At 41.1% G+C, this 25,548-nt stretch overlaps 2 protein-coding genes across 2 annotated transcripts in view; one reads left to right on the top strand and one right to left on the bottom strand.

The window, feature by feature from the left end:
- TRMT9B (tRNA methyltransferase 9B (putative)) overlaps nucleotides 1–25,548 on the top strand; it is a 60,937-nt gene that overhangs the window by 17,650 nt on the left and 17,739 nt on the right. Inside the window, exon 2 of the mRNA XM_077772750.1 lies at nucleotides 19,433–19,628. The gene's annotated coding sequence lies outside the window, so the exon portion shown is untranslated. The remainder of the gene's footprint in view (nucleotides 1–19,432; nucleotides 19,629–25,548) is intronic.
- The window catches only part of LOC144239181 (uncharacterized), a 54,139-nt gene continuing 33,614 nt past the window's right edge, over nucleotides 5,024–25,548 (bottom strand). Inside the window, exons 3-5 of the mRNA XM_077773187.1 lie at nucleotides 8,981–9,108; nucleotides 5,386–5,447; nucleotides 5,024–5,266 (exon numbers count right to left, since the gene is read on the bottom strand). Coding sequence (XP_077629313.1) covers nucleotides 5,024–5,266; nucleotides 5,386–5,447; nucleotides 8,981–9,108 — 433 coding nt within the window. The remainder of the gene's footprint in view (nucleotides 5,267–5,385; nucleotides 5,448–8,980; nucleotides 9,109–25,548) is intronic.

The raw sequence follows: 25,548 nt of genomic DNA, 5'->3' as shown, positions 1-25,548 counted from the left end.
CAAATACACACACACACACAATATTTTACTTCTGTGAACAAAATTGTATGAAAACAACAAAAAGCAAATTTCCTGTTAACTTTTGTAGACATCTGTTATTAGTAAGCAGACCAGTAACAGTATTACTGTATAAGTAAGAGTGTTTTTCACTCTCCTTAAACTTTTGGTTCTGGGTTTATTTGTTTTTGTTTTTGTTTTTGTTTTTGTTTTTTTAATGTAATCCTATTTGTACTCTGTCCTCAACCTTTTATCTCTAAAGTAGCATTTGACTGATTGTTATACTGTACTGTATTCTCCGTCACACACGGCAGTAAAGGGAGGATGCTGGTGGGGGTTCACTCCATTTGGTGCTGTGGCCTGCTCAGGGTCCTGCTCAGGGCTCAGCCTTGGGTGCAGGGCTCCTTCCCCACGAACACGAGCCCCACTGTTCACATCCCACCTGGCGCCGCGCCTTCTTAAACCTTTACATGTCAGTGAAAGAGAACAGTTAGTTGCCCTGACCTGGTCTTTTTTGAGCTTTGCAACGCATTCCAATGTGTTAGACACTTAACGCAGCTGTTAATATTAATGCTATTCCACAGATTAGGACCTTAAGTGGCACTTGGGAGGCTCAGTTGGTTAAGAGCCTGACTCTTGATCTTGGCTCAGGTCATGATCTCACAGTTTATGAGATCGAGCCCTGCATCAGGCTCCTTGCTGACAGTGTGGAGCCTGCTTGGGATTCTGTCTCTCCCTCTTTCTTCCCCTCTCCTGCTCTCTTTCTCCCAAAATAAATGAATAAACTTAAAAAATAGTATCTAGCCAAGTTGAGAAAGTATTAGCTATAGGAAATTATAATTGTATTTAGAACAGGAAATAGGAAGTGGCACCAAAGCTTTTTATTAGACTGCTTACCGTTAGTCACTACACACTTGTCCAGGCTCAAAACGTGTAGAGTAATGTGTCTGGGGACAGAAGAAGAAATTCAAGTCTGGCATGAGCTGTCAGTGCTTGAAAGTTATGTTGCACTTTGGGGATGTTAAAGCACATTTCTATATAACAATCATTTTTCGAAGAGAAGGGCACTTGATACCTAAGACAAAGTAACCCATACCTGGAGAAGCTAAGTGACTTGCCCAAGGTCGCGCTGCGAGGGACAGACCTGGGCCCTGGGTGCTCTCGCAATCCAGTATTTTTCATCACACCAAAATGCTACACCAAATGAAGTCTTATTTGTGAGGTTAATGTACTGGTGTGCCAATTTTCAAGCTGTATATTTTTTTGACTGAATGAATGTAAAGGAAAAGCACACTCGTGGGAGTCTTCTCTACTCTGAGCACAACGACTTCTCCATTTCACTTCTCTCTAGATGTGATTCTGTGACAGCCCCGGGCGCCCTACAATTTAACTCAACTGCAACACCATCTACCTGGACATAGCCTCAGATCCCACGGGTTATGGGTTCAGTCCCACAGGATCCCCAGTCCCCCATGTCAGGTGCCAATTACGAGTCCGGCTTGTCACCTGGGTTTCTGAGAGGCTATACATCAGGTGTTTCCACAGCCCCCTTCTTGAACTAGATTAATTTGCTAAAGTAGCTCACAGAACTCAGGAAATCACTTTATGTACTAGGTTACTGGTTTATTTTAAGAGATATAACTCAGGAATAGCCAGATGGAAGAGATATGAAAGGTAAGGCCCAGACCTCACTAAGGCTCCAAACTTCTGCCCCCTTGGAGATTGAGGTGCACCACCCTCCTGACACATGGATGCATTATTGTCTCCCAACACAGAAGCTCTCTGAACTGTATCCTTCAGGTTTTCTTGAGGGTATGATTGATTAAGTCATTGGCCATTGATATTTTTTTTCTTTCCAAGATTTTATTTAAATTCAAGTTAGTTACCATATAGTGTAGTACTGGTTTCAGGAGTAGGATTTAGTGATTCATCACTTATATATAACACCCAGTGCTCATCCCAACTAAGTGCCCTCCTTAATGCCCATCCCCCACCCACCTCCCCTCCAGCAGCCCTCAGTTTGTTTCCTGTATTTAAGAGTCTCTTAGGGTTTGCCTCCCTCTCTGTTTTTATCTTATTTTATTTTTCCTTCCCATCCCCTATGTTCATCTGTTTTGTTTCTTAAATTCTCTATATGAGTGAAATCATTACGGTATTTGTCTTTAGCCTAATACACTCTAGACAAGAAACCAACAAATCCTAGAGGAGAACACAGGCAGCAACCTCTTTGACCTTGGCCATAGCGAAGTCTTACTAGACACGCCTCTGGAGGCAAGGGAAACAAAAGTAAAAATGAGCTATTGGGATTTCATCAAGATAAAAAGCTTCTGCACAGCAAAGAAAACAATGAACAAAAGGCAACCTACAGAATGGGGGAAGATATTTGCAAATGACATATTGGATAATGGGCTAGTATCCAAAATCTATAAAGAATTTATCAAACACAACACCCCAAAAATAAAGAATCCAGTTAAGAAATGGGCAGAAGAGAGACACCTGGGTGGGTTAGTCAGTTAAGTGTCCGACTTCAGCTCAAGTCATGATATCACAGTTTGTGGGTTCGAGTCCCACTGTATTGGGCTCTGTGCTGACAGCTAGGAGCCTGGAGCCTGCTTTGGATTCTGTGTCTCCCTCTCTGTCCTTTCCCCCCCACACACTGTCTCTCTCTCAAAACTAAATAAACATTAAAAAAATAAAAAAAGAAAGAAATGGGCAGAAGACACTTACACTTCTCCAAAGAAGACATACAAATGGCCAACAAACACATGAAAAGATACTCAACATCACTCATCATCAGGGAAGTGCAAATTAAAACAACAATGAGATACCACCTCACAGCTGTCAGAATGCTAAAAGTAATAAGTCAGGAAACAACAGAGAGTGGCACGGGTGCAAAGAAAGGGAAACCCTCTTACACTGCTGGTGGGAATGCAAACTGGTACAGCTACTCTGGAAAACAGTGTGGAGGGTCCTCCGAAAGTTAAAGACAGAACTACCGAGTGACCCAGGAATCACACTACTAGGTATTTATCCAAAGGATACAGAAATACTGATTCGAAGGCACACATGCACCCCAGTGTTTATTATAGCACTGTCAACAATAGCCAAATTATGGAAAGAGCCCAAATGTCCACTGACTGATGAATGGATAAAGATGTGGTATACATACAATGCAATATTACTCAGCCATCAAAAAGAATGCAGTCTCACCATTTGCAGTGACATGGATGGCCAGTGATGCTGGAACTTAACCTCCATTCCCTCTCCCTTCTTTGGGGGTCTGGGGGATGGGCCTGTACGTCCAACCTTCTCCTCCCCTGGCAACTAGCCCTTCCTTAGGGGCTTTCCAAAGGCTACCTCATTAACATAAACTCAGGTGTGATTGAAAGGGGCTTGGTATTTATTAATAACAAAAGATACCCATTTCACCTTTATGCTCTGGAGCTATTTCAAGAACAGCTAGGAATAAAACTAAGAATTCTAACAAAAGATGTTTATTTCTTATTTATAATAAATATAACTAAAACATAATATTTCTTATTATAAATCACAATATCACACTGAATGATTATCTCTGGATTATAGACCCTAACGTATAAGAAAAAAATCTGGAGAAACCTCCACTTACAAAATTACTAAACAAGAAAATGGGGTGGGAAAGAAGGAAATGGATATTGCTGAGACTTTCAGAGAATTTTATAAAAATCAAAGATAGTCCCCAGAATATATTTGCAGGTAGTTATAACATTTATATATTATAAGCCTATTTTCATGACCAAATTTATTTTGTGTTTCATGTTTAAGTGAAATATGTCCTGCTCGTTTATCCAATCAAGATGATTGGGCACCTGCTGTATGCCTGGCGGTGTTCAAAGTGCTGTGTGTATGCATCAGTGAGCCAAAAACACCAGATTCCGTGGTGTTTACAAACTAGCTGAGGGAGGCAGGCAATAAACAACCCTAGGAGGGTGTGGAAATGGAATTTTCTTGTTTTCACTTTTTGCACACTAGTGCCAAAATAGAGAAGTATCGGTGTCAGGTCGGACAAATGGAAGTCGCCCTACTTATGTGAATAGAGGGAATTTGATGTAGGGAGTTGGTTAAACAGAGATTAGAGAGCTCTACCTGCAAGGTGGGGACAAATAAGGTCGGCCACCAGGAGCAACTGCAATTGCCAGCGTGTGTTGGGGGAACGAAGAGAAAGGGATGAGCTTTTCAGAACCTAGCAACTTGGAGGAGGGCCCTGGACCGGAGACCAGACCTCAGCCAGCCAGTGCTGACAATTCCAGAGCTCCTACGAAGGCCCCTGAGCAGATGGCACACAGATTCCTCGGCTAGGCTCCAATGTCTGGGGTCAAGCATATGCCTGAGTGATAGAAAGTTTGGTGGAAGCAGCCTGTGGCAGCAGAGCAAGGGGGCTATTTGGGAAGTGCCAGCACTCTCCCTGAGGATGGATCAGAGGTGTTTTCCTGCGGGTGCCTGGGTGGCTCAGTCACAGAAGCCTGGGACTTGGGACTTCGGCTCAGGTCTTGATCTAGCGGTTTGTGAGTTCGAGCCCCGTGCAGGGCTCTCTGCTGACAGCTCAGAGCCTGGAGTCTGCTTTGGCTTCTGTGTCTCCCTCTCTCTCTGCTTCTCCCCTGCTCCTGTTCTGTCTCTCTCACAAAAATAAACAAACATTTAAAACGTTTTTAATTAAAAAAAACAATTAAAAAAGTTTTAAAAAGGTGTTTTCCTTGGACCAAATGTGGGCCACACAAGATAGATGGCACTGGCCCAGCGGCTGCACACAATCTCACCCGGAGGGGTGACAAGATGGCAGATGAAAACGCAGGAGGTGACCAACTGCTGAGAGAGCCATCGTAAGCTGCCAGTGGGACAGTGCTCTTGTGTCAGGAAACTACAGATCGGAGGTTTGCAGCAATGAGGGTCTGCAAAGAACCAAGGAGCTGTTCCACGGAGGCCATCAAATGCTCCATGAAATAGAGACGCAGCCGTCAGGGCCCCCCATGCCAGGAGACCACAGACATTAGCTCGCACCAGGACCTGTCAGAAAGGGACTTCTCTGGCTCCCTGACATCTCCTTGCCGGCCGCGCCTCCGACCTCCACAGCACTAGAAGGTTTGAAGCGAGCTGGGCCTGAGAGTACCGGAGGAGTTTCAAAGCAGACACCACCACGCTCCACCTTTCCTGCCACTGGCTTCGTGGTGGCAGCAGGTCCAAGCCAGCGACGAGAAGCTTCGGAGTGGAATGGAATATGGACCTTGATCTTCTACAGGACGGGGAATCCTAGTTTCAGGCGTAAGGGCGTTTGAGAACAAAGAGACTTGGAGAACAAGAGGGGTGGAAGCACGAATGCCACAGAATAGGTTTCCAGGGACATCAAGTCACCTGCAAGTCCCCCTGTTCCACCCGACAGTTCTGCAAGCAAACATGGCACGTGGTGGCGAAGGCTGAGGGCGTAACAAAACAGAGCGTAGCCATCTGCAGTGCTGTCTGCTCTGCAGTCAGAGCAATGACTTGGGTCGGTGGAAACTGAATGGTACTCCGATGCCACTGCATTATTGGTAAAAAAAAAAAAAAAAGAAAAGAAAAGAAAAAGAAAAAAAGCATTTGACCTCTTTCTTGCGTGAAAGGGGACAACAGCAGCAAAGCTTTTCTTTTTTCTGAAAGTAGCCTCCCCGACTACTCCACTTGCTGTTTCCAGCACTGTTGTCTAGTATGGACAGTTGCTTTACGATCAGCATGACGGGGGGAAATTGTGCAATAAGACGGAAGCCAGCAAGGACACACGTGTTTTCGAAGAACCTTGCCATAAAAGGAAGCAGTGAAATTAAGGCTTAAACTGGACAGCGATCTGTGGTCATGCCTGGGAGGGTTGTTTGGGTTTTTGTTGTTGTTGTTGTTGTTTTAGTTAAGAGATATTGAAGCATATTTTTATACCGATGGGAAAGATCCAATAGCAGAGGAAAACTGATGGTTGGGAAGAGAGGGGGCAGAGCTGATGGATTTGCTTTATAGGCAAGTATGGAGTTCACCCCTTGTCTCTCTTCCAGAAGGAAGGAATTTATGAGAACAAATGCAAATAGGTTAGCAGATATACTTCTATGAACTCATGCAAATCAGAATGTTCCACACACACATCCAAACAAGTTACTTCATATAGATATCAAGTATTCTGTTGAATATATGTTGAGCCCAGTATAAAATTTAGACCTCATTTGGGACTATACCAAACTTAAAGACACAATCCTTTCTGCATCGAAAGACACAATCAACAGAGTGACGAGGCAACCGATAGGATGGAAGATGTTATTTGAAAGCATGTATCTGATCAGAGGTTTATGGCCAGAATACGTAAAGAGCTCCTACAACTCAACAACAAGGAAGAAAGGGGGGAAAAGGCTAAATGCCCAACTTTGAAAATGGGCAAGGGATTTGAATAGACATTTCTCCAGAGATGATATAAAAATGGCCAACATGCATATGAAACATGCCCAACATCGCAAACTGTTAAGAGAGATGCAAATAAAAATGAGATATCATTTCATACCCATTAGGAAAAATACTATTTTTTAAAAAAAGAACAGAAAGTAACTTGTTGGGAGGATGTAGAACTCTTGCACACCATCATTAGGAATGTAAAATGGTACAGACACTATGGAAAATCGTATGGAGGATCCTCAAAAAATTAAAAATAGAATTACCTTGTGACCCAGCAACCCCATTTCTGGGTATTTATCCAAAAGAATGAAAAGCAGAATCTTGCGGAACTTGTTGTACACCCATGTTTCAGCAGAATTATTCAAAATAGCCAAAAAGGTGGAAGTCGCTTAAGTGTCCATTACCAGATGAGTGGATAAACATTGTGGTGTGTACATACAATGAAATATTATTCAGCCTTATAAAGGAAGGGAATCCATGGATGAATCTTGAGGTCAGCATGCTAAGTGACATAAGCCAGTCACAAGACAAGGGTGCCCGGGAGGCTCAGCTGGTTAAGCGTCAGACTTCCGCCCAGGTCATGATCTCACAGCTTGTGAGTTTGAGCCCTGCATCGGGCTCTGTGCTCACAGCTCAGAGCCTGGAGCCCGCTTCGCATTGTCTCCCTCTCTCTCTCTGCCCCTCCCACACTCACGCCCTGTCTCTCTCTCCTTCAAAAATAAATAAACATTAAAAAAACACACACACATGACAAATATTGTATAAGCCCACTTATATGAGGTATCTAAAGTAGTGGAACTCTTAGAAGGAATGGTGGTCACTAGGGATTGGGGGCAGGGGAAATGGGGGGTTATTATTTAACGGGCAGATACTCAGTTTTGTAGGATGAAATGTTCTGGAGATCTGCTGCAGAACAATGTGAATGTACTAACAGTACTGAGTTGTACATTTATAAATGGTGCAGATGGTAACTTTAAATATGTTTCCATCACAACTAAAAATAAAAACAAGATTTTTTTTAACTTATAAGTCATTCTTGTTAACTTACAACTCTTTCTTTTCAAAAGTTGTGACTCAAACAAAAACTTTTTAACTGATGCTTCTAGCTGTTTGGAAGCATTCATTCATTCCTTCGGTTGACAATTATCTGCCACCACCATATCTGCCAGATACAGTAAGAGATATTATGGATAGAGAGATGAGGCAGGTATGGTCATTGTCTATACAGAGCTCAAAGTCAAGTTGGAGGAGGTAAACATAAATGAGTGCCATGTTCTTCCAGTTCCATGTGACCCATGGTTCCTAACTGTAAGTAACAGAAGCTGAGTCTGGCACTGATTAGGAATTTATTGAAAGCATATGGACATCATAGAAAAGTCAGAGAACCAGACTTGGAGAGTAAGTGCACCCTAGGGCAGTTCCAAAACTCAAGACCACGAGGTCCAATCATCAGTATGACCAGTGACCAGGACCTGCTGCCACAGATGCAGAGTTTTGCCACACGAGGCTCCCCTGGCGTGGTAACCCCTTGTGTGTGCAAACCTCTAAACCGGCAAACCACGAGGCATAACAGAGAGAACAAATTTAAAAATTAATTAGATTGAATTATTAGTGGCATCACTCAACATTTTCACTCCACTCCTACCTCACATTTCCTGGACCCAAGACCCATAGGAAAAAAAGTGTCACATATCACATATATCAGAATAATATGTACAAGGCCATATCTCAAGGTCAGAAGATGTTGTTTCCCACTTGCAATTGAACCTTAAATGAGTCTTTCTTAGGCCATCATCCCATTAAGTAAAGGCCAGAGATTTCTAGATGATTGGGTCCATGGTAAGATCAGTGATGGGGAATCATTTATTACTTTACTTCTTTCACTGTAAGGTCAATTTCTTGGTCCAAGAAATTCTTGTGTGTGAGAGACTACGTATTCATTAATACCACGTGAGGCAGCCAGAGCAGACCAAACAAAGGCCACCACAGGGCCAGTGCTGATGGGCATCTATGAAATAAGGGGAGGCACAGGGGAGCACGGGGTGGTGAATCCAGCTAGGGAACAGGAAAAGCCTCATAGAGAATATGGCACAAGCTGACCCTTCAGAAATAATCATGTCTTTCAGGTAGTCTATGGGAGCAAGGTTTAGTTCCAGGCAGAGGGAACAGATGTGCAAAAAATCATGAAGACTTCAAAGGTCTAAAGTGTTCAGAGAATCTCAAGTTCTAAAGGTAGAGCAGTGGCACTTGATAAGGAGTTTGTCATTGACTATAAATAAGCTATGTCACTGAACCGATTCCCTTAACTTTCATCATAGCAGGTTTCTCAATGAAAGAAACAATCATTGAGCTACGTTCTGGTATAAAGTCTTTATCTCATGGTAACAGTTTGCTGACTGGCTACTTTCAGTAGAACATCATGGGGAGGGAAAGCTGGGGAGTGGGCTGGGGTCAGATCACGGAAGGCTTTGCTTTGGGACATGCTGAGTTATTTGGACTTTCTCTTCCAGTCTGAAGAGGAGGAGTGAGACATGACTATCACTGTGCTGTTGAGGATGAATTTCAGAGCACAGAGCTGTGAAGGCTGGGGGTCCAGTGGGTTTGGGGACCCTCGTATTAATCTGGTCCCCAAAACTCAGTTCTTTATTGCAGTGTTGGTTTGTGATCAATCTGTAGAAGAATGAAAAAATTAAAGGAGGTTCAGTTGGTTTTTCACAAAACTAAAGTTTATTGAATTTTAAAGGACTTTTTTCGTTCCAGATGACAGCCTCCCAACTTTTGTGGGGATAAATTATCCATTCTTCTACACAATTATGGTGACAGCAAGTAATAGCCTTTTAAAATATGTGTGTGTGTGCGCGTGTGCGTTTGCGTGTGCGTGTGTGTGTGTCCTAGCCTTCCAGTAAAGAGCCAACTGGTCCCTCTGGTTCACCAGATGCCCTTCTGAGGTTTTTGCGGGGTGTCTGTGAAATCCACAAGAGTGGGAACTCCAAGCTGAGGCAATGGAGATGGAGGTGGGAGGCACATAAGAGGAGAGGAGCAGGTGCGATCTATAGGATAAGATGTTGGACAGTCCAGATCTTACTATACTTCCTATGCATGTAACTCTCTTCCTGAGCCTCAAATGACCAGATTTCTTTTCATAACAACCTCGTGCATACCTCTTTTGAATCAATTACATTATAAACATATTTTATGACTATATCATCCTCCTCACATTTATCCCCTTAATTCTATTCTTAGAAAATCATCAGATGATGTCTGGTTTTTATATTGACACCGTGGTCCTCATGTAAAACTCCTTCTTGCACAATCAATCATTTGACAGCAAGAGGAGTGTGGGATTTCTCATCCCCTGACATGCTGAAACCTTCTTTCCTCAGAGGAAACAAGACGGGTCACGTTCCACTTCTCCACTGGGGTTGCCTTCTCTAACTCTGGAACAATCTGCCTGCAAGATGCCATTCCGGAGACCCTGTATTACCTTTATCTTAACACAGACTAGAGCTGGTTTTGTCAAATCGCCACCAGCAGCAAATGCCTGGGGGAAGCAGGGTGCTGTATGCTCATTTTTCTTCAAGCTCATATTTGATTTCCTGGCAGCCTCTAATCTACAGAATCAAAATAAACTATGATAGAGTTCCATGAATCTGGCCCAGTCATTCATTGTAGCAGAGCAGTCTTCGACAGTGGATCTCATCATCAATATTGTGCTGAGTTCTTATTTCTTACTTTGCATTCTCCTCCTGTGACAACCCCTCCCCCTCACCTACTCCCGCTCCTCACCCAGATGATATCACCTTTGCTTCCTTCATTGAGATGTTGGAGACAGTATTCTGCTCCTAAATGAAGTCAATTTAGACATGTGATCTTTGAAAATTTTCAAGGAAAACAAAGTATTCTTTGGGCATATGTGCTGTCTTTCTCCTGAGATCTACTTCTCTCATGTTGTCCACATTCTTTCAACATCCATTTACTCCAGGGTAACCTTTGGACCCTGTTGGGCTTACAGAGAGGGTCATAGTCTCCTAATGCTGCACATTGTGCTGTTTGGAAGCCCCAACTTTGTTCTGCTCATGAGATTTTAATTAGAAATGCCTGTTGTTCCTTCTACCATTTCTACTGTAATCTCTCTGGTGTATCATTAAGGGGTTCTGTGTAGGGTGGGGAGTATTCATTAGAACAGCATCCTGTTTCACTTGCCTCATTCCATAGAGGGGCTAATACTCAGAGTGTCACTCCAAATTATAGCACTGCTTGCTACCTATATTTTTCTATCAGTAGAGCATGTGCTTGTCTCCTACTGTTGTCATTCGGCTGTCCTGTGTCACTCTCGTATTCACCTACAGCTCCGTGAGAGGAGAGACCATGCATCTTCTGCTCTTCTCATTGCTGCGAAAGCAACTGTTGCCTAGCAGGGGCTCCGTCAGTATTTCTTGAATTAAATTTCATTATGGTGGAGCTCTAATAGCAGCACATGGCTAGCCTTTCCTCTAATACTAGCATGTATGGGAGTTAAATATTGGGGATCCTTGGTGTTCTAACCTCATTCCATTTCTTAACTCTGCATAATCTCTTTTGATTTAATCCACTTCCGTGGTGCGAACTGCCAAGACCTAGGATAATGATTTGTAAATGATCGTTAGTCCAGCCTGTGCTCTGGAGCTTCATATCCATCTTACTCTGCTCTCTTCCAAACACCACGGAAAGAATATATCTAGGTATGATTATTCCCTCTGACGGTGGACCTTAGCACCATCTAAAGGGCCATCTTTTTTATTCTTCTATTCCTTTTCTCACATATTTATACAATAGATATTTACTGAGAACTGTGTAAGTGGCAATACCAGGCAAAGATGCAGCCATCATAAGCTACATTGTCCCTTCCTGGAAAATGCTGCAATAAGAGAATAAGGGATATGTACAAACAGTCCATGCCAATACATGAAATACAACGTATTACCGATCATGGCATTTCAAAGTCAGTTCCCAAAGTCTAGGCCTTCTTATCCTATTTCCTGCAGACACACAAATATTTTAAGTTTATTTATTTATTTTTGAGAGAGAGAGAGATGGGGATGCAGAGAGTAAATCCCAAACAGGCTCTGTACCATCAGGGCAGAGCCCGACCCAGGGCTCAAGCTCACAGAACCATGAGATCATGACCTGAGCTGAGCCCAAGAGCCTGACGCTCAACCAACTGAGCCCCTGCAGACACCTAAATCTTAAGTAACCTTCTTTGATATATTCACATGTATTCCAAAGGAACTGTTTATCAGTTTATATACGGTCATTGCCCTTTAGATGATGCTAAGGTCCACTATCAGAGGGAATAGTCAGAGGGAGGGTTCAGACCTAGAAACCAAAGTTTCCTTTTGTTTGCCCTTCATTGCCTCTTACTTGGTTTTAGGGGGGTGAAGGTACATCTTCCATGTCAGCATTGTTATTATATTGTTTTCCCTTCAGTGTGCTCTTTAACTCTTCCTCAGTCCCCCAGTCCTATTAGTTTGATCCTTTCTCCTTAATCTCTCTTGTATTTGGCCTTACATGCATAATATAATACTTCAAATATTTAACCAGGTTCTTTCTCTGTCTTCATGGTGAACCTGGCCAGGCAACACGAACCTACACTACTTCCAAAGGAGATTTTTAAAAAATTAATTCCAGTGTAGTTAAAATACAGTGTTATATTAGTTTCATGCATACAATATAGTGATTTAGGAATTCTGTACATCACCCAGAGCTCATCACAAGTACACTCCTTAATCCCCATCACTTATTTAACCGATCCTGTCCAGCCCACCACCCCTCTGGAAACCAACAGTTTGTTCTTTATAGTCAAGAGTTGATATCTCAGTTTGTCTCTCTTTTTCCTGTGCTCCTTTGTTTTTTTCTTTTTTATGTTTTATTTATTTCTAGGAGAGAGAGAGAGACAGCGTGAGCAGGGGAGGGTCAGAGAGAGAGGGAGTCACAGACTGAAACAGGCTCCAGGCTCCGAGCTGGCAGTCAGCACAGAGCCTGATGCGGGGCTCCACCCCACGAACCGTGAGATCATGACCTAAGCGAAAGTCGGACGCTTAACCGACTAAGCCACCCAGGCGCCCCTCCTTTGTTTTTTTCTTAAGTTCTGTGTATGAGTGAAATCATATGGTGTCTCTCTTTCTCTGACTTATTTTGCTCTAGTTCCATCCATGTTGTAGCAAGTGGCAAGAATTCATTCTTCTTATGGCTAAATAATATTCCATTGTGTACATATACCATTTCTTTTTCCATGCATCAATCACTGAACACTTGGGCTACTTCCATATCTTAGCTATTGTAAATAATGCTGTTGTAAGCATTGAGGTGCATGTATCCCTTTGAATTAGTGCTTTTGTACATTTTGGGTAAATACCCAGTAATGTGATTACTGGATCATAGGGTAGTTATATTTTTAACTTTTTAAAAAAATGTTTATTTATTGTGAGAGAGTGTGCACACAAGCTGGGAAGAGACAGAGAGAGAGGGAAAGAGTGAATCCCAAGAAGGCTCCCTGCTGTCAGTGCAGAGACCGACACACAGCTGATCCCACAAACTGTGAGATAATGACCTGAGCCAAAATCAAGAGTCAGACGGCTACCCAACTGAGCCACCCAGGGGCCCCTATTTTCAACCTTTTGAGAAACTTCTCCACTGTTTTCCCCAGTGGCTGCACCAGTTTGCATTCCAACCAACAAAGCAAAAACGTTCCTTTTTCTCCACAGCCTCGTCAGCACCTGTTGTTTCTTGTGTTGTTAATTTTGGCCATTCCGATAGGTACAAAGTGATATTTCATTATAGTTTTGAATTGCATTTTCCGGATGATGAGTGGATGTTGAGCATCTTTTCATGTATCTGTTGGTGATGTGTGTGTCTTCTTTGGAGAAGTGTCTGTTCATGTCTTCAGCCCATTTTTAAATTGGATTATTTGTTTTTGGAGGAGGGGTTAGGGTTAGTAGGGTTAGGGTGTAGTAATGCATAAGTTCTTTATATATTTTGGATATTAACCCTTTATCTGATATGTCATTTGCAAATATCTTCTCCCATCAGTAGGTTGCCTTTTAGTTTTATTGATCATTTCCTTTGCTGAGCAGAAGCTGTTTGATTTTGATGAAGTCCCAATAGTTTATTTTTACTTTTCTTTCCCTTGCCTCAGGGGATATATCTAGAAAAATGTTGCGATGGCTGATGTGAGAGAAATTACTGCCTGTGCTCTCTTCTCGAATTTTTATGATTTCAGGTCTCACATTTAGGTCCTTAATCCATTTTAAGTTTATTTTTGTGTATTGTGTAAGAAAGTGCTCTGGGTTACATTATTTTGCATGTAGCTGTCCGGTTTCCCCACCACCATTTGTTTGAAGAGACTATCTTTCTCCATTGGATATTCTTTCCACCTTTGTTGAAGATTAATTGGCCATATAGCTGTGGGTTTATTTCTGGATATTCTATTATTTGTCTACTTTGTGCCAGTGCTATACAGTTTTGATTGCTACACCTTTGTAATATAACGTGAAGTCTGGAGTTGTGATGCCTCCAGCTTTGCTTTTTCTTTTCCAGATTACTTTGGCTATTCAGGGTCCTTTGTGGTTCGACACAAATTTTAGGATTGTTTGTTCTAGCTCTGTGAAAAATGCTGTTTTTTTATAGATATGGCATTAAATCTGTAGATAGACATTTTAACGATATTTGTTCTTCCAATCTGTGAGCATGGAATTTCTTTCCATTTCTTTGTGTCATCTTCAATTTCTTTCATCAGAGTTTTGTAGTTTTCAGAGCAGGGTACACATCTTTCACCTCTTTGGTTAGGTTTGTTCCTAGGTATTTTATTCCTTTTGGTGCAATTGTAAATGGAATTGTTTTCTTAATTTCTCTTTCTGCTGCTTCATTATTAGTTAATAGAAATTCTACATATTTCTGCACATTGATTTTGTATCCTGAGACTTTACTGAATTCATTTATCAGTTTTAGTAGTTTTTTTGGTGGAGCCTTTAGGGTTTTCTACATAGAGTATCATGTCATCTGCAAATATTGGAAGTTTGGCTTCTTTACCAATTTGGATGCCTTTTATTTCTCTTGTCTGATTGCTGTGGCTAGGACTTCCTGTGCTATGTTGAGAAACAGTGGTGAGAATGGACATCCTTGTCTTGTTCCTGACGTTAGAGGGAAAACTATCAGGTTTTCCCCATTGAGGATGATGATTTTCATATGAGGCCTTTATTACGTCCTCTTACAATTGTATTTTTGTAGTGTTGGTTGTTATTTCTATTTCATTTGTAATTTTCCTTTTCTGAGTCTTTCCTGTTTTTTGATGAGTCTGGCTAGAGGTTTATGAGTTTTGTTTATCTCTTCAACAAACCAGCTCCTGGTTTCATTTATCTGTTCTGCTGGTGTTTTATTTTACTTTCTGTATTGTTTATTTATGCCCTAATCTTTATCACTTCCTTCCTTCTGCTGGTTTTGGGTTGTTTGTTGTTCTTTTTCCAGATGCTTTAGGTGTAGGTGAGGTTATTTATGTTGAGATATGTTCCCTCTAGAACTACTCTGTTGAGGACTTTTATCATGAATGGATGTTGTACTTTTTCACATGATTTTTCTGCATCTATTGAAATGATCATATGGCTTTTTATCCTTCCTCTTATTGATGTGGTGTATCATGTTGATTGATTTGCAAATATTGAACCATCCTTGCATACCAGGAATAAATCCCACTTGATTACCATGAACAACTTCTTTAAATGTATTGTTGGATTTGGTTTGCTAGTATTTTGTTGGGGACTTTTGCGTCTATGTTCATCAAAGATATTGGACTGTAGATCTCTTTTTTCCTGGGGTCTTTATCTGGTTTTGGTATTAGGGTAATGCTGGTCTCATAGAATGAATTTGGAAATTTTCCTTCGTCTTCTCTTTTTTGGAACAGTTTGAGAAGAATTGGTATTAATTCTTCTTTAACTACTTCGTAGAGTTGGCCTGTGAAGCTGTCTGGTCCTGGACTCTGTTCATTTGAACTTTTTTGATGACTGATTCAATCTCCTTGTTGGTAATCAGTATATTCAAGTTCATTGTTTAGAAGCATGTTATTTAACCTCCATGTATTTGGGTACTTTCCAGACCTTCTCTTGTGGTTGATTTCTAGTTTCATAGTGTTGTGGCTGGAAAAGATACATGGTATAACTTCAGTCTTCTTGAATTTGTTGAGACTGTTTGTGGTCCGCCATGTAATCTCTTCTGGAAAATGTTTCATGTGCCCTTGAAATGACTGTGTATTGTGTTTTAGACCGCTGTCAGTCTTGATCTTTCCTTTCCACAGAGAGTCTCCTTTAATATTTCTGGTAAAGTTGCTTTCGTGGTCATGAACTCCTTTAGTTCTTGTTTGTCTGGGAAACTCTTTATCTCTCCTCCGATTCTGAATGATAACCTTTTTGGATAGATACTTGGATGCAGATTTTTCCCATTCTGCACTTTGAATAGATCTATTAGATTCATCTGGTCCAATGTATCATTCAAAGTCACTGTTTCTTTATTGATTTTCTGTTTTGATGATCTAGCCATTGATATAAATGGGGGTGTTAAAGTCCCCTACTATTATTATATTACCATTGACTACTTCCCTGTGTGGTATGAGCTGCTTTATGTATTTGGATGGTCCCATGTTGGATGAATATTTATAATTGTTATATCTTCTTGTTGGATTGTCTCCTTATTACATCTGATGGAGTCACTGAGTTCCCTAAGTCTATTCTCGTCTTGTGTAATTCTTTTTTCTCTCTTTTGTTTACCTTGATTACTTTTCATTACTCTGTCTTCTAGGTCATTAATTTGTTCCTCTTCTTCTTCCAGCCTGTCATTAATTGCATCAAATCTGTTTCTTGTTTCATTTATTAAATCTTTATCTCTGCTATGTTATTCCTTATCTCTGTGCTAAAGGTCTCACTGATGTCTTCCACTCTTTTCTCAAGTCCAGTGAGTACCTTTATGATCATTAGGTTTCCAAAGCAGATTTTTTAAACCCCAAATTTTGTTAATTTGCTTGTTGAAATACTTAAATGGTTCCGCATTATGTTCAGGATAAAACCCAAACTCCCTAGAATGCTAAACTAAGACCTATGTGATCTGACTGCTACCTACGCCTCCAGCCCTGCCTGTCTGTTCTCCTTTCCCCAAGATGGAGAGCTAAGAGTGTGAACTCTGGAATCTAACTTTCTAGGTTCAGATCCTGGCTCTGCCACTTACTAGCTCTGTAACTCTGGAAAGTCACTAATATTCTCTGTGCCTTGGTTTTCTTACTGTAAAATGGGGGACATACTAGTTCTTGTTTCATATAGATATTGGGTAAGTTCTAAGAGTTAACATATGTTATATGCTTAAAATAGCCTGGATGATGGTAAATTATGAGTGCCTGGGTGTGTCTTACTATTATTAATTTACTTGAAGTTCATTACAGAGAATATAATAGGTCTTGTTTCTTTTTTTGCCTATGCGGTTTTCTATGCCTAGAATCACCTGCTGCCCCTTTATCTGACTTACTCTCTGTCTTCTGAACTCCAGGTCTGATGCCAGCCTTTCAAGGGAGCCTTCATTGCCTCTCCCTGCTCCAAGCTGGATGAGTTACGTGTCCTGTGTGCTCCTATAGCACCTGGATCATAATATGCAGTACACTGGATAGGAGACCATGGCATTTGTGGTTTGGAAAGGAATTTTTTTTTAAATTTTTATGTTTGTTTATTTTTGAGAGACAGACAGACAGACAGACAGAGTGCTGGCAGGGGAGGGGCAGAGAGTGAGGGAGATACAGAATCTGAAGGAGGCTCCAGGCTCTGAGCTGTCAGCACAGAGCCCAACGAGGGTCTTGAACCCATGAACGGTGAGATCATGACCTGAGCCGAAGTCAGACGCTTAACCAACTGAGCCACCCAGGTGCCCCGGTTTTGAAAAATTTTAAGTGACCTAAGGGGCTATGATGTTTAGTAATTTGTTGTGGGGTTAATTATATATAACATAAGATTCTTAGGATTAAATAAATACAGCATAAGTTTGGGGATTCAGAAACTCTCAGTATAGATCTATCCCCAAAGTAAAGTTTCTACATATTTTAAATTTCTTTCTTTGTATTGTTTCTCATATTAAATTTTGGGTTCCTGAATGGACAGATTGTTTTATCTCTATCCCTTGTACTTTATATGCACAAGAAGCTTAACTAATATTTGCTGAGTGAATGTGTGAAAGAACGAATTTTTGCAGAATTTTTACGTATCTCAAAACTGACTTGGCCCCTAAGACATAATTTGAGGTGCTGACCCATTTCCCCAGGGAAGAACACACACGGCTAACCACAAAATTTCAGGTTTGAGGTAGAAGCCTTTGCCCTAGAAGATGGTTTCCCATTTATTCAGGAGAAAAGGAGAGGAACTACGTTTCTTAATGCTAACTACTCTAGAGATATATGGCTAATATAGTTAAAGGGCTCATTTGAATTCAACATTTTAAACAATAGATACTACCCTCTTTTGTCTTTGCCCAGCAGCTTCTTGGAGAAGATAAAATGATTCATTCACACATTTTCAACAGAAGCAGATTTGGATCATAATTTAGTAAAGGTGAGGAAAGTCAGCTTATATGGAGAGGCATTGGAGGGATGATTTGGGCATACAGAAATCTTCCCCCACCCCTGCTCTCATCCAAGTAGCTAACAGATGCCTTCTGCATCGCCTACAATTCCTTTTGATGGCTACTTTTACTGACACATCTTAAGTGGCGTATCTGAGGGTTAATGCATTTAGGAACTAATGCCTGAAAGAAAGGTATAGCCAGCCAAGTTGGCTGGTGACCGTGGAGTGTCGAGGTCAGGACATGGAAGGGTGAATCCAAGTAGAGAGCGTTTAGTTTTGGGACTAGCACGGGGCCTCGGTAAACAAATGTCATCTCCTTTAGGATAAAGGTAGGCTCTAAAATTGCAGGAGGAAAGATGAGATCCTTTGACTAATAGCTCTGTCAAGACCCTTCTTAAATGTTCTTCCTAAAAAGTCAGCCTTTGTGGCTCTCAGCGGCACAGATCGAACGCCTGATACGACCGACGGATGACTGTGGTGTGAATGTATAGGCATATTCTGAAGATCCAGAAGCTTTCCAAAGCACACCCAGATCGGTGATAATCAGATCAGGACCAAGACTGGGGTGGGGTGGAGAGCGGGGCGGGCGTTGGGGGAAGCCACACGCGTACCACCCACCATCCAGAGAATCACTGTGTATAACAAGAGGCAGTTTGTCATAGTGAGGTGTCCACACAAAAAATACAAAGACTAGGGAAAATGGGTGAGAACCGTGATCTAGATTAAGGTCCATTTGCTTCACTTACAGATAAGGAGGTGGGCCCCAAGGTATTACAGAATTAGCTTTTCCTATCACACCAGGTATCTCCCCAGACCTCATTTTATACCCCAAGACTTCTACATTACAAACTTTTTGGCATACAAAAAGCATTTTTTTTTTTAAGTAACTAAGTCTCCTGATGGGTTTCATGACAGACCCACTGTATTACGAAAAAAGAAAAATAAATGTGAACAGCGAAGAATTGGAGCACTTCTTAAAGTGATGTGGAAGTAGCTGATATTCTGAGCAAATATTGAGCAAACAGCACTGGAATGATTTAATGCAGTTTAATAATATTGTCTGAAATAGTATAGATTTCATTAAGCCATGGGATTCAGAGTTGACTTTCCATGCTTGTAATTTCTCTAGGAACAAGATGAAATCATTCAATGTAATCTGGGGAGAAAGTACTGTATATTCTATAGAGAGTTTAGGAAGTAATTCAGAAACTGCTCGTTCCGTTCTGGCATACTCCATGTAGGAACAGTTCTTTCTAATCCCTTCTTCCCTGGGTAATTTATGCGGAGGTCAAGAGGTCACTCTGGGCTGTAGCTGGTTCAATGTTTTTATTATGTAAAATGACATTTAGTATTTGTGTTTTTCCTGATAGGGCCTGTGTTCCCTTCAAAGACTCACGCAGAATTGCCTCATTGCGCGAAGGACCTCCCTGCTTTCACTCCTACTACTTTTCATTTACATCACACACTGAGAAAGTCATGAGCTAAAACCATCACCGTCTGAGGGTAGAAACTGCCATGATTCACAAAGACAAGAAGTAAGTTTCCTGTCATCACAAGATGACTCAGGTTAGTAGCTTTTAGCTGTTACTGCAATTCAAATAATATGAGGGTGTGGGGCACTGCGCAAACCTAATTAGTCCCCATCTCTCTACTTTTAAATGTATGATGATGTGATATAAAGTAAGTTGGAGTTTATTTTTGCACTAGGCAGCAAAAACTGGTTTGAAAATTGTAATACAGGGTAAGTTAAAATTGCAAGAATGTACTTAGTATTTTTTTAGAGAGAGAAAATGCTTTTCTAGTAAAGAGCCTGGTTAAAAATGATCATTTTTATCATAGGAAAGTTTGCAGTGTAAGCTGTACTTGGAAGTAATATGTAGATGTTAAGTTTGAAGGATCATGGATTAAAAGGTAAAACACACACACATACACACACACACAAACACACAGCACAAAAACCCATGTATTTTTACAAATACATGTCTCTGAACTTTTTACAAGTCTCTGAACTCTCCTAACCAACTTGTATCATGTTAGCATCGCAGTGTGAGTAGGTCTTTGAAACTTAAAGCAGCTTCGTGTTCTTTTTTAATATTGTGTCTTCTGTGGCGTTTATAAATAGGAGAGCAATTTAAATGCTTATGTTTGCTTTTAGTTACCAAAACGTGACTTCTGAGTGTCTGGGATAGGTCTGTCAGACGAGCCTCTACCAGGGCAGGAAATCATGAAATACAAAACACACGTGGGAAAGCTCGGTCTGAGCCCTGTTTCCTCTTGGTGCCTGTTGCCTCCCTGCAGGGAACTTATGATTTCTGATCAGAGACTTGAGCCCCCGTTTGTCTGGAGTAAAGTATTGTTGTCTTGCAGAAGGAGCTAAGGAAAAAGCTTACGGATGCATTGCTTCTGTGGTTAATATTGAGTGTCTGCTCTGTGTTGAGCATTATCCTAAGCACTTCGAGATAGACAAAGAAAGGTCGTTTTCCGGTTCCTGCTGTCCAGAAGCTTCTAATCTAGTTGGGCACATATACAAAGTTGAGAGTTTAAGATAGTGTCAGGAGAAATGTCCTAAGAGTGATGGAGATAAATCTTCTCATAGGCTAGCGCTGGTTCCCACATGACATCCCAGTATGCCCCAGTGCCCCAGGGCTCCAACAGGGGTCTCTGCATCTATCTGTGGCAAGTCCTCCGGTGGCCACAGCACAATTCCTCCACTGTGGCGCCCCCCAAGGTGCATGTTGTGGTCGCGAAGATGCATTCAAGTCTGTAAGAAAGTCCCTTGGCAGCAAAGGTCAAAACAAACTCTCCTTCAGGCACGAAGGACAGATTTGTTGGGAATGTACTGAGTAGCTGATAGAAGAAAGAGCTGCAAACCAAACCAAACCTCAGGAAAGGCAACACTTGGGACAAACCTGAGGATTTTCCTTTAGGGTTGTGCCGTTAGTGATTTGGCTCCACCTACCTCTTCTCATTTTCACAGGGGAGAGAGAATGACTGTCCTAGATCGAATCACACGTCCACCCCTAGCATACATGATCAGCAGACCCCAGCATCACTTGGAATCTGAGAGAGGGGCAGTTCCTCAAAGGAAGAGAGGATAAGCAGACATTTTTAAAAGTACTTAACCTCTAGAGGCACCTGGATGGCTCAGTCAGTTAAGCCTCTGACTTGGGCTCAGGTCATGATCTCATGGTTCGTGAGTTGGAGCCCTGTGTCAAGCTCTGTGCTGACAGCTCAGGGCCTGCTTTGGGTTCTGTGTCTCCCTCGCTCTCTGCCCCTCCCCTGCTAGTACTCTGTCTCTGTCTCTCTCAAAAATAAATAAAACGTTTTTAAAAAGTATTTAACCTCTCAAAGTTCTGGATTTTTAAATAATGGTCATACGTGCATGGCTTCAGGATTGGGGAGAAATCAGCTATTTCGCAGAATCTCAGATTTCCAAAATTATTTTTTCACAACTACTTCTGGCAGACCCTCTGCTCTTCCAAACTAAAGTTTTACTGTTAAAAAACACACAAACAGATATTAACCAGAAATTACCTAACGCAATACCTTCATTCTTTAGGGTCCACCCATTAGTGTCTTTTCTCCCCCCAACTCTCCTTTTTGTCCTTTGGTAGCAGTCACCTCTTCAAACACATCAAGTGGTCCAAAGTGATTGGATTTCTATGCCGTAGTGGTATTAGAAACAGGGCCTTAAGAAACAGAGAGCCTTGTCCAGCTTTGGGCGATCTTTGAATTGATACTTCTTGTAAGTGCAATTTAATTGAGTTCTAAGGTGGCGATCCCAGTTTCTCACGTATTCGTTTGGAGATGTGTTATTTTACATACAAGGAGGACTCACGGAAAATTTCCTTTTTAACAATTTCCAATTACACTGGAAATGAACATAATATATTAAACTCTAACAGAATACAATTCCAGACTTCTAAAGCAAGAGTTTTTAAGCTTCTCTGGCATTATTTTGAATGTTCATTTTTTAAAACAAAGGTTCAAACAAATTTCAGTTGCAGTTACAAGTTGTCAGAGTCTAATTTCTATGATTAGTGGTAATGCATTCTATGAACAATTAATATTAGAGTGTATTAATCTGGTTCTGAACCCTAATTGAAATATAAAATTAATAAAAACATAAAATTCCATAGTCTATCCCTTCTTTCTTATTTTTATCCCTACAAAATTGGAACTCTTACATCTTTGTCTACTTTTCCTCCTTTCCGTGTCTGGCTTTTTTGTATTAACCTATAGGAAGCACGTGATCATCATTTGATATATATTCGTTTCCCTTTTTCTTTTCCTCTTTTTCTCTTCCCCGAGTGCCTTTCTCCTTTTCCTTATCATTCCACGTTGCTCCTTCAAAAAGAAAAACTGTATGGACACATAGTTTGGACTCCTTTCTTTGTCTTTTGGGGGGAACCCTGTTTCTTTTATTACGTATGCATTGTTCAGGAGATTAACTGTCCAAGTCTCAAGCTCCACGTTGCTGTTTCCTTGATTCCAAGGCTTATAAATACTGTGAAATAATTCAGAAAGATTTTATTCTCTGATAACCTCAGCAGGGTTTTCCAATAAGTGCACGTGCAGAGAGCCGCATAAACAACTGGCTGAACATTCCCACCGATCCACATAGGAGTAATAAATCAGGAAATTTCAGTTTGTCCAAACATTTCCAACATGGCACTGAAGTAGCTGAGAATTGTGCTAATGAGTAACAGTAACAACAGAACAAGGTAATTAGAGAAATAATGGTGAGTAAGACTAGGACCCACACGCTGTTAGAAGCTGAGGATATGGTAGCATCCTCCCTGGATCCTTTATAGACTTTCTGTTCCCAATCCATTCATGAAGATCCATAATCCTCATATGTCACTTAGTTGTGTGTCTTGGAGGCTGTAGCTAACATAATTCATCCTTAATATCACATTGAATGTTTAGATAAAGCTATTCAGTATCTAGAAAGCACACGAGTCTAATGTTGGTGAGATTAATTTCTTTTCTTTTAATAGACCAGTGGGTCACCGACCTGCAGCCCTGATATGATGTCTTTACTAAGAGAAAATAGACTTTATTTTTCACTGGTTACTGGATAATCTGACATTAGGGATTCATCTTAAATTATTAAGAAATCCTCAGCGAATTTCCCTATACCGTCTCCGTGAGGGTTACCAGCAAGTTATTTGCGAATCAGAGTTGTTAAGTGTGTGGTTGTTGAAGTCACAGTGCATGGGTTCACATTCCAAGCACTGGATTTATCTGTATTTTTTCAGGTCTTTTTTATTTTCTTCAATAAAATTTTATAGTTTATTCCAAGGAAAAAGAGAGAAGGAAATCCTCAGTTAAATTACTTCTGAGCTAAAAATTCTCTCCACAGTGTTTTGTAGATACTACTATATAACCTAATTTCACGGGGATACTGCCTTGAAATAAAACCCCAACTCGTCTTTGAACCTAGCAATCTCCAGTTTCTAGGTGTCCCCAAGAAGACGCACTAACTGAATGGCATCCATTCATCCTGGGAGGGCTAGGACACGGCTGAGAAAGGACACTGCTCAGCTTGGAGTTTTAAAATGCTTTAAGGTACATAGTAAGACAACTGTCTGAAAGTAAAAGGGGTTTCCTACGTGGAAATAGAGAGAAGAGTACATGTAAGTGTACACTTAGGTGAATTTTCACAAAAGCAGCATACTTGTGTCACCAGAACCCCGATCAAGAAATAGATTATTACCTGCACCCCAGGACAGTTGTCCCAGGCTCCTTTGCGGTTACTACCCCTCCCAGTAACCATCGTAACCATTATTCCTTTTCTAATGGCCAAGATTTGTTTTACCTGCTTTTGTACCTTACGTAAATGGACTCCTACGCTCCATACCCTTTTGTGTCTTTCTCTTTTAACATTATATTTATGAGACTGATCCATCTCATTGCAAATAGTCACAGACTTTTCATTCTTATTACTCTACAGTATTTCATTGTATGAATACATCATTGTCTGATCATTCTGCTGATGCCAGGCATACACATTTCCACATTTGTGCTGTTTTGAAGACTGCTACGGTGGAAATTCTGGACTGTCTTTTGGTGAACAGATGTGTGCATTTCTTTTGGATACATGTACACATACATAAAGAGTAGAATCTCTGAGCCACAGGATGTGCATATGTTTGGCTTTAGTTGTCACTTGCCAAATAGTCTTCCAAATAGGCTGACACACTTTACACTTTTACCAGCAGCATATTCTAATTCTGGCAGCCACATGTTCTCACCAGCACTTCGTATTTTCTTTTTCCTGTTTGCCACTCTCTCACGTAAACGGTGTGTCACACTGTGGTTTTATTCTGCAATTGCCTGTTATGAATGAAGATGAGCACTTTTTCATGTGCTTCCTGCCCGTCTCCTGCCCACTGTGAAGTCTGGGGTGGGGGTTGCCCATTTTTACATTGAGTTATCTGTCTCCTGCTTAATGATGTGGAAGAACTCTTCATATTCTGGATACCAGTCCTTCGTCAGAGGTACATCTGGGACTATCTTCTCACATCCTATGGGTTGCATTTTTCACTCTCCTACTGATGTCTTAGTTTTAATATAGTCTAATTTACTTATTTTCCCTTTTATGCTTAGTGCTTTCTAGGACCTGTTACGGTTATGTTCAAGAAATCTTAACATACCTCCAGGTTCTATAGATGTTCTCTCTCTTCTTCTAAAAGCTCTGTTGTTTTACCTCCTAGCAAGAGGGTTTAATTCAGAAATATAGTCAGCAGGTATTCTGAGAGGGAATTAAATAAGAAAAAAAGAAATGTGTTTTCCGTTAAGCCAAAACATGGGCCACTGACTGCAGAGAAAATAATGGTGCAGAGAGAAACTCAGGATTAACTGTAACAGAAGTTCCCATCGCAGACAAAAGACAAATCCCTTCTGGTGACTGGCCGTGAGCTTAGAGCCTATTACCCCAGCCTCTGAGCTGTCTTTCTAGGAATGGTTACTACAGGCACTGTCCCGATGGTACGCAGCTATAGTGACTCTTCCCTGGGGACAAGGAGCTACTCCTGGGGACAAAACAAGGCCTCTCAGAGTTCCCTGTGGTTCAAGTGCAATGCCTCATCTCCCTGATGAGATGCTAGGAAAATCTTTTCTCATGAAGCCTTTTCTACTCCTGTGAATATTTTTACTATTTATACACGTGTGTGGTAGATATGTAGTTTTGCAGTGATTATTAGAAGCGTTTCATCTTTTGGTACCCACATCAAATCTCAAAGTTGCATTTGAAATTGTGGGTATTGGCCATACGTGAGTATTGGCCATACGTCTCAGTGTGCACCCATCCATCCCTGTTTCTTCACCCAGAAACATGGCACTAAGAAAAACTAAAAGTGGGAGGGATGGCTTATAGAGGGGCACAAGGAAACTTTGTGGGTGATGGCTGTATTCATTGTCGTAATTGTCAGGAAACCCCACGTATGTACATATAAAACGTATCATATTGCACACATTAAAT

This window comes from Crocuta crocuta, unplaced genomic scaffold, assembly GCF_008692635.1.
Source record: "Crocuta crocuta isolate KB4526 unplaced genomic scaffold, BGI_CrCroc_1.0 scaffold140, whole genome shotgun sequence".
NCBI lineage: Eukaryota > Metazoa > Chordata > Mammalia > Carnivora > Hyaenidae > Crocuta > Crocuta crocuta.
This window is presented reverse-complemented; position numbering and strand designations above follow the sequence as displayed.